This window comes from Sclerotinia sclerotiorum, genomic scaffold (genome assembly GCF_000146945.2).
Source record: "Sclerotinia sclerotiorum 1980 UF-70 scaffold_10 genomic scaffold, whole genome shotgun sequence".
Taxonomy (NCBI): Eukaryota; Fungi; Ascomycota; class Leotiomycetes; order Helotiales; family Sclerotiniaceae; genus Sclerotinia; species Sclerotinia sclerotiorum.
This window is the reverse complement of record NW_001820826.1, coordinates 694,517-709,363: the sequence shown is the minus strand read 5'-3', so window position 1 is coordinate 709,363 and position 14,847 is coordinate 694,517. Positions and strand designations below refer to the sequence as shown.

At 40.6% G+C, this 14,847-nt stretch overlaps 6 protein-coding genes across 6 annotated transcripts; 4 read left to right on the top strand and 2 right to left on the bottom strand.

Moving 5' to 3' along the window:
- Positions 1 to 172: 172 nt before the first annotated feature.
- On the top strand, positions 173 to 1,075 carry SS1G_07785 (hypothetical protein; the record flags this gene model as incomplete). The annotated part of the gene is made up of 1 exon (XM_001591110.1): positions 173 to 1,075. The coding sequence occupies one exon, from the start codon at positions 173 to 175 to the stop codon at positions 1,073 to 1,075; it is 903 nt and encodes a 300-aa protein (XP_001591160.1).
- A 1,216-nt stretch (positions 1,076 to 2,291) lies between these two features.
- Positions 2,292 to 3,086, top strand: SS1G_07784 (hypothetical protein; the record flags this gene model as incomplete). Its single annotated transcript, XM_001591109.1, has 2 exons — positions 2,292 to 2,722; positions 2,804 to 3,086. 2 exons carry the CDS (start codon positions 2,292 to 2,294, stop codon positions 3,084 to 3,086), a joined length of 714 nt encoding a protein of 237 aa, XP_001591159.1.
- Positions 3,087 to 5,706: 2,620 nt separating this feature from the next.
- Positions 5,707 to 7,317, top strand: SS1G_07783 (predicted protein; the record flags this gene model as incomplete). Its single annotated transcript, XM_001591108.1, has 5 exons — positions 5,707 to 5,854; positions 6,272 to 6,389; positions 6,525 to 6,544; positions 6,689 to 6,763; positions 6,818 to 7,317. The coding sequence occupies 5 exons, from the start codon at positions 5,707 to 5,709 to the stop codon at positions 7,315 to 7,317; spliced, it is 861 nt and encodes a 286-aa protein (XP_001591158.1).
- An 894-nt stretch (positions 7,318 to 8,211) lies between these two features.
- On the top strand, positions 8,212 to 9,310 carry SS1G_07782 (hypothetical protein; the record flags this gene model as incomplete). The annotated part of the gene is made up of 5 exons (XM_001591107.1): positions 8,212 to 8,464; positions 8,525 to 8,656; positions 8,716 to 8,849; positions 8,914 to 9,013; positions 9,078 to 9,310. 5 exons carry the CDS (start codon positions 8,212 to 8,214, stop codon positions 9,308 to 9,310), a joined length of 852 nt encoding a protein of 283 aa, XP_001591157.1.
- Positions 9,311 to 9,848: 538 nt separating this feature from the next.
- SS1G_07781 (hypothetical protein) lies at positions 9,849 to 10,337 on the bottom strand (the record flags this gene model as incomplete). Its single annotated transcript, XM_001591106.1, has 1 exon — positions 9,849 to 10,337. The coding sequence occupies one exon, from the start codon at positions 10,335 to 10,337 to the stop codon at positions 9,849 to 9,851; it is 489 nt and encodes a 162-aa protein (XP_001591156.1).
- Positions 10,338 to 12,213: 1,876 nt separating this feature from the next.
- On the bottom strand, positions 12,214 to 12,885 carry SS1G_07780 (hypothetical protein; the record flags this gene model as incomplete). Its single annotated transcript, XM_001591105.1, has 1 exon — positions 12,214 to 12,885. The coding sequence occupies one exon, from the start codon at positions 12,883 to 12,885 to the stop codon at positions 12,214 to 12,216; it is 672 nt and encodes a 223-aa protein (XP_001591155.1).
- Between the last annotated feature and the right edge of the window lie 1,962 nt (positions 12,886 to 14,847).

Sequence of the window (14,847 nt, the reverse complement as noted above, 5' to 3'; positions counted from 1 at the left end):
ACAACAGGCTACCAAGGGAACAGAGACTTCGTATTCTGCGAATTCCAAACAAAATACATCTTTGGAGAAACGTGGTACTTCTGATGAGCCTGTTCAATCAGTCCAAGTCTCCTGGGACTTTAGAAATTCGCCATTCCCTCCAATAACTGCAGCTACTGGGGTTCTTTCCATGATGGATGTACGTATGATGCATCATTACTCTGCATTTACAGGACCAATTGTGGCTCTCGGACCCGAGGCTTGTCATGTAATGCAATTTGCCGTTCCATCTCTAGCCTTTGAAAATGGGTTTCTTATGAATGGTATGTTGGGACTGGCATCCCTTCATAACCAACATTTACTTCCACAAAACGAGGAACATAAACGACAAACAGCTCTTTACCGTGTAAAAGCAATACGCGATTATCGCGCTGCAGTAATGACTGTTACAAAAGACTCGAAGAATTACGAGGCAGTTCTTGTAATGGCATTACTCCTTGTAGTGCTCGCATCAGGAGACCGGAATGATAACGATGAACTCACGGTAGTGAACTGGATGGGTTTATATAGGGGATTGCGTCTTATCGTTTCGATGAAAACTCCTGAAGGAGGTGTAAACACCACAACTACTGTCGGTCCATTGTTCGTCCGAAATATAAATGATTTGCTCGCTACCCCCATGGTCCCTAATGTTTTAGTAGACATGCTCTACATGGATCCTAGTGATCAGGACTTCGGAGACTTGGAGGTATATTGCCAAACTTTGGATACTCTTGGAAACCTTTATGCAAGTCTTCGTCAGGATGAACTTAGCGAACCCTTGTTCATTCGTATCATCTCGTGGCCATCTTTTACACCCCAGGCATTCACGGATTTAGTAAAGAACAAACGGCCGAGAGCACTGATTATTTGCGCTTATTATATGTCCTTTATCAAGCTCGTCTCCGGACTTTGGTGGCTTGAAGGTCTAGCGGATCGTGATCTTTTCGCCATCATTGAAATGCTAGGTCAAGATTGGAATCAAGTACTAGATGTCCCAATGGAAATTCTGCGCACGAAAGAGAAACAAAAGATAGTCGAAATACTACTCCGATAATATCCTACCCAGCATACATTGAAGATATTCTACCTCATGGATGATGAGATGTTCGAGGCTCAAACTAGACAAACTGTAGCAACACATGTCCAATGTTCCACCGGATAGTTATTTAACCATGTTTCATGTTGGTTTCGCCTCTGAGGAATTGACACTTGTCCAAGCAGAGAGTAAACCTGGAGAAGACAAAAGTTCCGTCACACCGTGAAGTCAATTCTCGTATGACCGTTGGACGACATACTACTTATCCACAGTCTCCGAACCATTTTCACCCTGTACAGCATGTTACAATAATCTCGATTAGAACAACATCTACAAGATGTTGAATTAAAAGCATGTGTCCAAAAAGTCGTCAATTACTCCGGCTAAAGGATCAAAAATTTGACCGTCTATTGAAACGTTTTCCGCAGTCAAATAACCATCATCCAGGACGTCGGCTCACGAGCATTATTGCGTGTCACCACACACAGCAAAAATAAGACATGAAAGCGACACAATTGCTGCGCCCTCTTCAGATCAGGTTTCAGTGTCCAGGTAATCTGGAAAAGTTATACATATTTTTGCAAAAGACTTCTCTCGGAAGCGACTTTCTCCTGTGAGACTTACCTCAAAAGCTGATCACACATAACCCTTTTGCGTTTGGGATTGGGGCGGTGGGCCCAGAATAGAATCTTATGCAGGGGTTCATCCGTAACAAGGGGTTACATCAATATTTTTGAATTAATGGTTCGGATGAAAGTAGCCGAACTTATCAGATGATGTTCCGTCAGCCCCAGGAGTCTGGGGTGTTTTGTATATTGTTTTATCGAGGTATATGGAATACATGCAGGACAAATATAGGATGAATTCGGTTGGTTACTAGGAGCCGAAACTTGGGGTCGTGCATTTGGGACCGATATGGGCGGTTGAGTCGCTGTATCGGTTTCGAATGTAATTGAATGCGAGGGGGCCAATTGAGTATTTCATGATTCATGATGTGTTGATGGTGAATGGCTTTTTTACTGCGGTGTTCAAAAATATCAAAGAACAAGGCTCTGTGTGTTTGTTTATTTAACTGAACAGTTTGTCTTTGTTTAACCTTTCATTTCCTCTCAACTTCGATCTTCACATCACTTCAGCCTAAAAGCTATTTGCTCGTCTTGATTTCTTTCAGTCATTCAATCAGCCAATATACAATTTTTGATTTCATATCGCAAACGATTAATAATACTTCAACATGCATTTCAGCAAAATTACATTCATTCTCGGTCTTCCCTTCACTTTCGCTGCATACGACGCTGCCGATGCTAGCTCCTCTTCCACCGCCGTCACTCCCTCCACCACCACCAGCACATCTCCCTCAGACCCAACCCATACCATCCTCGTCGGTGCTGGTGGTCAACTCACTTTTTCCCCCAATGAAACTAAAGCCGATGTAAACACAACTCTCGAATTCCACTTCTACCCCAAAACTCACTCGGTCGCTCAAGCTGCCTTCGCATCACCATGTAATGGCACTGGCTTCTTCTCTGGACCAATCGCAACGACTAGCGAAGAAGGCAACCTGACGGTTTTCAGTGTTCTTGTTAACGATACGAAACCAATCTGGTTCTATTGCGGATTTCCAGGACACTGTGAGAGCGGAATGGTGGGTGCTGTTAATGTACCGTAAGTATTTCTTTTCCTCCCCGTCTCCTCTTCTCTTTCCTTCTGTATACCATCCGCATATCCATACTAACATCAACGTAGATCCGATAACACCAAAACCCTAGAAATGTTCTCAGACGCAGCAAAGAAACTCGCGAAAAATGCTACCAAGAATCCGCAGGGAACCGTAGGCGGTGCTCTTGCCCCCTTGAAAGAGGACTCGGGCTCGGGATCGGGATCTAGCACTACGTCGACGTCGGGTAGTAGTGCGACGGCTGCGACGACGGGGGCGACGGCTAGTTCTTCAAGTGGAGCGGGGATTAGGGGCGTGGGGTGGATGACGTTTGTGGGTGCGGTGGGTGTTGCGGGGCTTTTGGGTATGTAAGGGTGGTAGTGATTGGGTGTTTGGATTTGGGGGAACGGGGGGAGGAGGTGGCGAATAGTTGCTTTATTGAGTGATTAGATGAAGAGTTTGTTGTTGCAAAGCATCTGGAGATCTTTTATTCATTTATGGTGTTTTTGGCGTCGGTACTGGGTTGTTTTCGGATTTTGGGTATAAATCATTTAACTTAAATCATATGGAAGAAAAATGCATTGGGTGCAATATTTATCTCTACTTAATCTCGAGTTTAACCTCATGTTATGGACTTTTTACTCTTGGTTTCATTTCATAAATTTTATTATATTTGAAATACGGTAATAAATTAATAAAACTATAATCTAATAATTATCTTGTTACGTCGGACAGTAACATAGGTCACGTTCTTGATCACATGATCAAGAAACCGACAAATCGAGATCGGCTTTGCGGTGATCGATTTGTCGGGCTCATAGCCATCGGTTTTTTAAGGAGGCACAAAGGTCTATATAATCAAGATGGATTCCCTTTGTATAGAGCTTCGTGCTCAAGATCAATCATTTAGTATACTCTACTATTAGTTACGAATTGCATATCATTATTGTCATTACTTTAAGTCCCTGCTTGACGCCTAGTTATAAACCTACTTCGAGAGCCTAGAGCACTTCCACGTGATCTAGACGGCAAACCTCGTAACATATCTATCAATAAATAAATAAATAAATAAATTGTTAAAAGGAATAGAAGTTACCGGTACTAATCACGTGTCGTGATTAGTAATACGGTTACCTAAACAGGCTAGATTAGACGAACCATAAGCAGGCATATTGGTCCCCTCAGAGGATACTAAGAGGAGATTAATATGCCTACACGCGTAGTAATATAATCAATATAGAGGCCTCTTCCACCCAATCTTTTAATATAAATAAATGAAAATTTCAATTAGAATTTGTAAAAACATTATAATTAATTATATTAAAATCAGAAATAGTTTTAAGTTTAAATTTCTGTTTAAAAAAATTTACATTTATAATTGATATAATAAAACGAGTTCTTGATATTCCGACCGTTATATTCGACAGGTTTCATCACTGTTTTTTTTTACGTAACCTCAGCGCATGCTAAAGGCTAACGGCTAACGGCATCGTTCATATCCATCAGTGCGAACTCCAATTTCATGGTCCTTATCCAAACCATTTCCTGTTTCCCATTTCCTAATTATTTTCTATGTCACTATTCTAATTGAGTAAGAGCTAAAAATGATTATATTCAAGTTTAATTTCATCGTGGCTTTTACATTTCTTTATTTCTTTATTTCTCAATACTTTTTTTTTTTTTTTTTTTTTTTTTTTTTTTTTTTTTTTACCTCAATCAGCAACATCTACAGTACTAATCTTCTGGCGTATGTGTTCTGTTCGTAGACTTTTACACATTTTAATATCCATTTTTTGTAATGATTTTTTTGTCATAGTATTACAGTATTACACCCACTTCGCTCCTTCTCATCGTCATCCTCCCTCTTCCCCATTTTTGCTATCCCTCTTCGTCATTATTTCCTTTTGACTCCAAACTTGAAAGCTTTATAGATAGGAATTTTTTTCCTCTTTCATCGAAGCTTATCTTTTTCGATAGGAGGAGTACTAGTATGCTTCTCTGGACAGAAAAAAATGAGCTTCTATTTTTGCAGTATTGAAATACTTCTTGTTATTGTGTTCTCGTAGTCGTAGATCACATGGAACTTCCTTCCATTTTTCTTGATTTGTAACAGTAGGGAAAACTATCATATTGCTTTTCAATGGGCCGGTACGAATAACCTATTTTGTTGCAGTTGATCGATTTCCTATTCGCATATTTCGAACGTCTAATCATTCGTTCACTTCTTTCTGTAGATCGATTTGAAACTCATGATAGGGTTTTTGGAAGAGATCGTTGATATTGAATATAACATGTATAGATCCATATATTCTACTACTGATATATCAATCGAAAAAAAATCGGATATTTAAATCATGTGTAATATCCTCTATCATAGGATTAAACGAGGGCTTTAGCGGATGGGATGATAATCGACGTTGTGGGGTACATGGAGTGCCAATGGAGGAGCTTTTGGAGTGCGAGCCGAAGCGGTAATGGCAGCAGCTCTACTACATTTGATTGCTTCTTTTATGACTCTCGTGCCTTTGAAGGAGGCTTATGGAATGAGGGAGAGAAGGGTGGAATCACTTTGACTGATTTCCCCACGAGTGTTTGTACCTCTTAAGCTTTTTTTTCGAAACCTTACGTTTGTGCACAACCTTCTGGGGTGGAAGGGGTGGTGTATCTTCTTTCTAGGCGGGGTATTTTGATCCTATTAATGGTGAAGATATCAAAGGTTGTTTAGTAAATTCATGGTTGAGATTCCCGTTTGGAGCAAAAATAACCGGTTAAGCGAATATCATAAAAAAGTGGTTTTGGAAGCTTGTTGTTCGCTGCCACCTTAGATTTTGCATGCTCAATCATCTAATCCAAATTCCAAACACATGCGGGGTTTCTTTCGGAATGACAGGAAGTTTTTCTGCAAATACTACTTGTTGATAGTAATCATTGGCGATACTATATAGACTCTAGGCCTAATATGGCTTAGAATCATTTCCGAAGGAGGCTCAACATGCACCCAGCCCTACCATATTCTTGTATAACTCCTCCGCTACTTTTCCTTTCTCAATGTATCGGTGGGAGGAGGGGAAGGAAAAGAATAATATTGGGTAGTAATGAGTTGTTTTGTATGAAGGTTCAACAATGGGTGCAGAAATTCCGTAAGCACTTTTTCAATCCTTACCAAAATCAATGAAATATTGTGACCAAAAGGGTGTTTATAGACCAGCAATTGTATTTAACTTAGAATCTACAGGTGAAGAGCACCTGTAGATGGGGATAGCTACTCTATATATACACAAATGAATGGCCTAGCCGCAATGGCTAGACAAAAAGAAGTCATATTTATCCCTCCAATGATCTTACTTTACCGATAACCATTGATACCTAGTACTTGTCCGGACCTGATCCTCAGGTCACCTAAATCGTATACTAATCCCGAGTAATCGTATCATGTGTGGACATGGTTAATGTACCTGGGATTTCTTATATAATAAGGGTGGGAGGAAAGCAGGGGTTTTCGTCACAATAGATTTGAAGATATTGAGTTTTGATATTTCACTGAATTATACTTACAGAATTTCTACACCCACTTGTCACGAATCACGGTTTAGATTATGGTAGTAATAATAATGATCAGAAACAACGTAAAGATCAAGTAGCCAACGTGGGAGTTCCAATCTTATCGGAAAATTCGTAAGAATTTAGTGATAGATCGTTAGTCTTGCAGGGAATTTTCTACAGCACATGCAGCACCAAGTTTTTCTGGGACACTGATCCTCCGAATATGTATGTGTGCCAGTACACTGGAAGATAATCCCACTTTTACAGAATTAGGAAGGAGGTTAAAAGTACGTCAGATATTCGGATATGATATCTCGATGAGCATTTTCTTATATATATTTTTAAACACATCCTGAAATATAGTTATTGAGGTTTACAGATAAGATTACTTGGACTTCATATTCACTCAAATATCTTCCTCACATCCTCAGTCATCATGAAGGTCACATATGCATTAACAGCCTTGAGCTTGCTCGGCGTAGCTGTTGCTCTTCCCACTCTAATCGGTAAGTTATGTAACTTTGTTTGAATAGAGAATAGCAAGCTAACTATAATAATAGCGAAACGAGATGCTCAACCTGAGGAGGCTACCAATTACATTTATGCTGTTGGAGTTGAGAGTGAGAAGAGGGATGCACGACCTTCAGAGGAAGCTACCAACTACTTTTACGCTGTTGGAGCCGAAACTGAGAAGAGAGATGCTAAGCCGGAGGAAGCCGCTAATTATTTCTACGTTGTTGGAGCCGAGACCGAAAAACGTGATGCACAACCTGCAGAAGAAGCTACCAATTTCTTCTATGCAGTTGGAACTGAGAGCGAGAAGCGGGATACTCAACCAGAGGAGGCCACCAATTATTTCTATGTTGTTGGAACCGAGATTGAAAAGAGGAGTGCTAAGCCTGAAGAAGCTACAAAATACTTTTACACTGTTGGAACCGAGACCGGAAAACGGGATGCTCAACCAGAGGTGGCTCTAGATCTCGAGTACACTGTGGGCGCGGAGACAGAAACAGCCAACAATGACTCCTATATTGTAGGCCCAGAGAAGCGGGATGCTTAGATTGAGAAAGCCACCAATCTCTTCTAGACTATACAGTAGGGTCGGAGAAGCGGAGGTCGAGAATGCTCACAAAGGAGAGGTATATTTTGGAACGAAACGTCATGCGTAGCCAAAGCAAATCCCATTATTGTACATGTGGCGGAGTAAAGAAATTCTAGATCGCAAGATGTTAGATTAGGAAATGGTGTTTTCATGAGACAAGATGATAAATCTCGAGGATAGGATCTATTGAATGCATGTCTAAACAAACAAATCACTTCACTTGAAAATAATCACACCTGTCCATCATTTCCCTATTTTGAATATCCGTCGCTAGAGTTATAATTTGTCCCATCATAGAACAAACTTCAACATTACGACATCAGATTCTTACAATATCCATCAACAAACGGATCCACAAGCATGCATACAAAATGCCACATTACCACGAGCTTAGGTAGTATGCGGGGTTCGCTTCTAGTCTTGGCCATAAGGGTAAGGAGATATCAGCCTTGGCGTTCCTTGCATCATTTGTCTACCATTGGTTTGGTACGACAGATCACTGTGACGATCTTTTCGTGTTCTTATCAAGAGGAGCATTGTTGATGAAGATTCAAGAGACTGTTGATTTTAGTGTTTATGATGGTTATCCATCGTTTTGAAGCTGATTGCTAAGAATGCGCTCGTAATGCTGCTTGTGGAAGGTAGATAGATATTTGGGAATGTTTGTTTGACATCATCGAGGGGATTTGGATGAATGGGGGGTTTTGGTGACGGCTTTTCGGTATTTGGTGATTTTCATGCTGGTTCCGCAATATGCCTACTCGTATGGATTTTCGATCTTCCAAACTGTGAGGTAGTCTTACCTGCGTTCAAACTCATACTTGAAAATTTATCATCGATTCGGCAACGAAGATGGGAAATTCACATGATTCAAGTGTACCATTTCTTGCCGATTTGGAAAATGAGTACGCAGCGGCTGAAAAATCTGATGCCTCATCTAGAGATTCACCTAAAACCACAAAATCCTCGAAAGCGCAGACTTATCTCTGGATATCATGTATCATAGTCATCACACTTCTTTCAAACACCGCAACATATCTCATCACCCATAGATTTAAAGAGAATCTAGAAAAAGCATGTGCTAAGCATACGGCTCAATATTTGAGTGAGTTGCCAAAGTTTCATGATCCTCTAAAACACATGACATACGTACTGACTGTCACAGGCCCTATACTCGACAATACAGATATTAAATATGAAACTGTTCGATTCAACGGTTCACTCTTTACCAACACGATATATAGAGAAGATCCTAGCCCAGAAGTTGACGAAGCATGGCTTAATCTGGGGATTAAATGTATGTCGTCCATCTCTATTTCACAAAGCACAAAAGCTAATACTAACATACGGAAATAGACAAAGCAATGATTATTCCAATAGAAGATGCGCCTAGAGCCGGAATATCACTTGATCATTTCCGAGTCGATGAAAAGGATGGAGGTCCTGGATATCCTGCTACCGTTGAATCGCTGCATCAATTGCATTGCCTGGTGAGACTTCTCACACCTAACTGGCACTTGCTTGCACAAATCAACAACTCTAAGCCGACTATAGAATCTCCTCCGACAACGCCTCTACTATAACTCAGAATACTACCACAAGCTCGGAGAAGGACCCTTCAAGAATGAAGAATATATCTTAAAAGCTCATATAAGTACGAACATCATCTCCATCATCGTAATTATAATCATTAACATCCACAATAGATCACTGTCTAGACACTATTCGTCAACGTCTAATGTGCTCAGCTGATACAGGCGCACATCCTTATCTCTGGGCAAAGTCTGGCAAAAATGCTCATTTGTATCCGGATTTTAACCGTGATTTTAGATGTAAGAATTTTGATGCTATAAGACAGTTTGCGGGGGATCATCAGGCACCGTGGCGTGAAGATGGTCAGCTGGATGTGAATCCCAAGGAGGGGGAGGTTGTCTTACCGGGTATTCCATGAGTTGGCCATACACTCGTACATCTAGAGAATATTAACGCGTTTATGCTCGACTTATATTGTGATGATTGCATTATCATTACTTTCACAGTTACTACCTCATGAACCTCGTTTATCGTGTTCGTCCCCTTTAGTCGGAATCGTGACGCCTTCAAACTCTCCATTGTCCGTCCATACAATATTCGAATCCGGCTAGTACCTTGTAACTCCACCATGGCCGATTTTCTTCCCAATTCTCCTTCCTGTTTCCTCATTTTTCTCTGTTCCCCTCACCTATCCCCATCCCCATGCACACCCACGCCTACCGACTCCCATCCAATAAACCTACAAATCCTATCCTATCATTTTCGATTCCGACGACCATTTTTCATCAATACTCTCGTCTTCAAATAGGAATCTTATTCATGTTATCATTAGATATCATCATCATCAAAACACCATCACCCCTCCATACAAATCCTCCCCACAATCCCCACTCAACTTCCATTTTCACCTTCCCCCTCCACTCCTCCATCTCCCATCCACCTCTTACTCTTCACCCTCAAGCCCCCCTCAACCCCTTAACCTCCAACCAAGCCCCCGCAACCGCCATACCCCCAAACAAAGGAAAAATAACCGCCTGAGGAAATCCATCCCCAAACTCCGGATCCGTCGCTCTACTCCCCGGATACAAAATCGCACTCAATCCCGCAATCCAATACAAACTCCCCGTAATCGCCGCCGTAACCATACTATCCCTCGTCATTTCCTTCCCCACTTCCTTCCTCATCCTCGACTCCAATGTCTCAGACTCTTGCTCTTTTTTCTCGACTTTGGCTTTGGGGTTTACGGATGGAGTGATAGGGATGCGCCAGGTGTAGTAGAGGGTTACGAGACAGAGTAATATGCCCATAGACATTGTTTGGCCGTTGTGGAATTTGGCGTGGGGTGGCCAGCGTGGGTTGTAGATGTGGGTTTCGTTCCAGTCGGCGATGAAGGGGGAGATGCCTTGGCTTAGGGCGGAGAGGGTGAGAAGGATGCGACCGAGCATTTTGGTTATTTGGATTGGGTGATTTGATGTTGCTTTGTTGCTTTGTTGCTTTGTTGCTTTGTTGGTTAATGGGCGATGGGTGATGGTGTGGAGAATTATAAGAAGCTCAAGTGATTGTTGTGTATAGTTGTATGTCGTTACAAGCGGCTTGAGTTAGGTTGCCGGGATGCCAAAAAGAACAAGAGGTGGAGACAAATTGAAATTCCACTAGTATTTAGAGTTAATCTTACAATTAAGCTTCGCACGACCAAAAGTTTAAAATCTCATTTAAAAGATCGACAACAGCTCAGCTCAAATAACCCAACCCCGCTCGAAACGTGAGATAGCGGTGAGAAATGGCAGAATTACGTCACATTAGGCAATTGGCTCGATACGAGTATACGTACCTAGTCCATCTTTGGGGATATTATATTGTCGTGTTCCGACTTTGACAATAAAGATAGAGATTTTATAAAGTATTGCATGATTGTTGAGGAGCTGGGTTTTGTAGAGGTAGGGCTCTGAAAATCTCGTCCATTTCATCTCTAACCTATTGATTTAGTATCTTTTGCGCTAATGTCACGCACAGAGGCTATTGAAAGAGGTATACTAGTTTTTCTATTGAAACTAATGAGGAGGAGAGATGAAGAGAGGAGAATCCGTGCGACTTATGTCTGAGTGTTGATAAGTATATTTTTTTCGACTTGATGTCGCTATTAATATATTAAGGATTACAAGTGAGACTTTCAGAGGATATCTTAATATCTCTGAGATAGTAGCGGAAAGATAATCTTAGATTCTTAAAAGAGGACGACCTAATATTCTGTTTTGAGATATTAATTCGAAGATTTCGTTATAGAGAATAACATAAAACGTGACCTGTGATTTGATTTGGGAGTGGAATTTAATATATTTTCAGATGAAACTAATTATTACTCAGAATGAATAGCTAAGTAGTTTCCCATACTGTGATTATTAAAATATGTTAAAAGGAATGACCTTACACAGGGAATAGTGGGAAGCTGATAGGGCAGAACTGAGGCTATATTGGTCTTGTATATGAATCACTCATTATCTAAGTTCTACGGAAGTGCGAAGCTCTCCTACAGAGAGCTTCTCAATCTAGTCCTAATAGGACTAGTGCCATGTGCACGTGCTACGCAGGAACCATTCACTTTAACAATTTATTAACTAATTAGAGATGAGGATATTAGTGATTTAGGAAAATAACGTAAGTATACATGTGAGAATTTTTGTAATTTTAGAAAGTTATAATATCGATGAGAATGCCAAAATTGGATTTGTATTTGTATTGAAAGTTGAAAGTCAGGATGTTTATATTTCTATGTATGTGTTCTATATAAATCTTACTCTCATATCTAGCTAGCTATTTGTGTAGGTAGGTGTTACGAGGTTTGCCGTCTAGATCACGTGGAAGTGCTCTAGGCTCTCGAGGTGGTTTATAACTAAGCGTCAAGCAGGGACTTAAAGTAATGACAATAATGAAATTCGTAACTAACAGTAGAGTATACTAAATGATTGATCTTGAGCACGAAGCTCTATACAAAGGAAATCCATCTTGATTATATAGACCTTCGTGCCTCGTTAAAAACCGATGGCTACAAACCCAACAATTCGATCACCGCAAAACCGATCTCGATTTGTCGGTTTCTTGATCATATGATCAAGAACATGACCTATGTTACTGTCCGACGTAACAGTAGGCTTGCTAAGAACATAGCATAGAAGTAAAATTACATGTAAAAATTGGTATCAAGTAGAAAAAAGGAAATGTGTTATTGACAAAGGAGAAAGTAATATGACCTAGAAATATCGACCTAGAACTCCGACCAGCAGAGAATAGAACATTCTGAAATTATCTTAAATACCCACACTCTTAAACACCCACTTTCAAAGTTTTCTTAGCTCTATCCCAGAATACCATTCGTCCAGGGAGATCCTGAGTAGCACCAACACACAACAGATATGCCATCCAGCCAACATTGGAACCAGCCGCGAGGCCCTGTCTCACACTAGCACCACAATGCGTCTTCAGATACCATGGTGCACTTCCCCATGTATACTCATCCGTAGTAACCAAAGCCAAAATCGCATTCAAAGTCGCATTTGACAGACCCTCGGTGGTAGTAGCCGTCGTAATCTTTGCAAGAGGTTCTTTAAGAGCGTCAATAGATCGCGCATACTGGAGATTATAGTTTGGATGTTGCATGTTGCGGGTTCCCTGACCTGGGTTACCGGGAAAATGGTTGATGTTGTATTTGAAACTGGCAGTTTCGTAGGCCATGAGAGCGGTCATGGCTCCGATTTCTCCGGCGTAAAATTGTGCTTCTCCTACTGCTTTGAGGATACCGATGGCTGCTTGGGCGGCTGTGGCACATTCGGCTGGAAATTCTGCACCTGCGCAGCTATTTACTGCATCGGGGGCGATTCCGTTAATGAGGGCGATGGCGGTGGTTGTGGTTCCACGTCCAAGGATGTTATTTGAAGCAGTTGGTGCTGCATAGCAAAGGGTTGAAAAGAGTGTGATCTGAATTGCCTTGAACAACATATTGAGTTAAGTCTTTCGTAATGATCTAGATTTGTGCTGAAGTTGATGTATGAATTAAGGAGGAAGAGAGTTTGTAGTTCTTAGAAGTTTTATGTAGTTGTAATAAGAAGAGTTGTTCTCGAATATGTTAATAGAAATTATTAACAATAAGATTGTTTGTGGTTGAACAAAGAAAGAAGAAACAGCAGGAAAAAGTGATTGTACGATCTTTTTGTACTACAAACAAGGAGGTAGTGTTATGACAAAGTACCACTGAATCATAGAATTGAATAAATCGCGTCTATTATTATTAATAAAAATTCGAGCGGATTCACAAAGTTTTCTGTGGAGTGACTCTGTATATGTGAATATAGAAAGTGGTATGATTCTCAATCCAATACTTCAGATGGAGAATGATTCATGGTCATACTTGACCTCTATATCCTATATTCATTGGAAGAAAAAAAAATTGAGATGGTTGATGGGATGAGGTTTAAGGAAAAATCAAAGTACGTTCAAATCGCGGATACAGCCATAGCCAATACTTGGAGATCAATACATCAATCTGATATCAACCGAAAGTTTCATGTTTCATGAAGAATGAATCATAGAGAGAAATCCTTGGTCAATGCTTTGTGATTATGTGATACGACGTCGACTTCTGACGGCCCTACACTTTTAGGTCATGATATGATTTCAAAATCAGAAGTCGAGGAAGAATGATTGATCGAGGATCTATAAGAATAACTCGATAGTTCAACTTATCAGTTGTCTTTCGTTGCAAAAGCCGAATTGTCCTTACATACGGAGTAAAGATGAGTGCAACCACCAAACTTCTCTACGATACTTTGAAGATCCAGTACAATAATTACCTACCTAGCAGTACCTAACAAACGAGCCTTCAAACCCGCTCATAGGATCATAAACGCCCGAGTAACCAAATTTCCGCGTCACTAAATCACCCAGCCTATCAACTCAATGCATTCAAAGTCCAAACCATCTAATTCCTTCGTGACACACACACAAAAACACAAGAGGGAAGGAAAAAGTGATCACAAACCGATGAATCATTATACCTAGACAGTGGGACGGGAAAGCCTTACGAAGGAAGTTACAGCGGGTATGGAAACGGATCGTAACGGGACACCCGATGCACCATCGATGCATCATCATCGAGCCGAGAAAGTGTGCTGCTGATTGGTTAATCCTACGAGTTGCCGAATGTAGGTACATTCGCATAACTGTACGGAGTAAATTGATTAGTACAGTCTCTATGAAGAAGTACTTGACTAGAAGAAGTATTGATTGGGGTTGGAGATAAATGATAGATAGGAAATACGGAATAATGATTTGAATTTGATAGGTTGTGTGATTTGTCTGTTACAGACTTTGGTCTAGATTAGAGTGTGGTGTGTGGAATTTTAAAGGAACTTTAGACTTTGGAGTCTGAGAAACAAAGAAAATGAATGAGATCGACATACTAGGTAAATTTTTCAGTTTTTACATAGGTTGTAGGGCTGGAGCATGAATGGATCTAGAATACTCTATTGAAGGAAATAAAATAATCATTATTGAGGGAATTTTGTAGTACTTTTGCAGCTTGCTTGATGCATGCACGAGATCAATTATTGTGGATTTCGAGAGGCCTTCCTTCCTTCACAGGGCTCGAGGCGCAGGGAAGAATACTGATGGTAGACCGTCCGTAGAGCTTTGCTGCATATGTAGTTCATTATTATGACGAGGAGGTATTTCTGCAGCCCTGCGATAGACGATCCTTCATATTTCTTTACTACGTACTCGAGTACTCGAATATGTTATCATATTTTTATGGATCTATGTTGAGTCATCCTTGTAAATGTAAAGGGATCGTCCGACCCGTTCGGATTGAGAGTTTGAGAATGGCTTTAAACTTTAGAGTTGCGGAGATGTGGTCAATTTGGAAATTTACATTTGTATTTACATATCATCCGCCGTGGTCTCGGT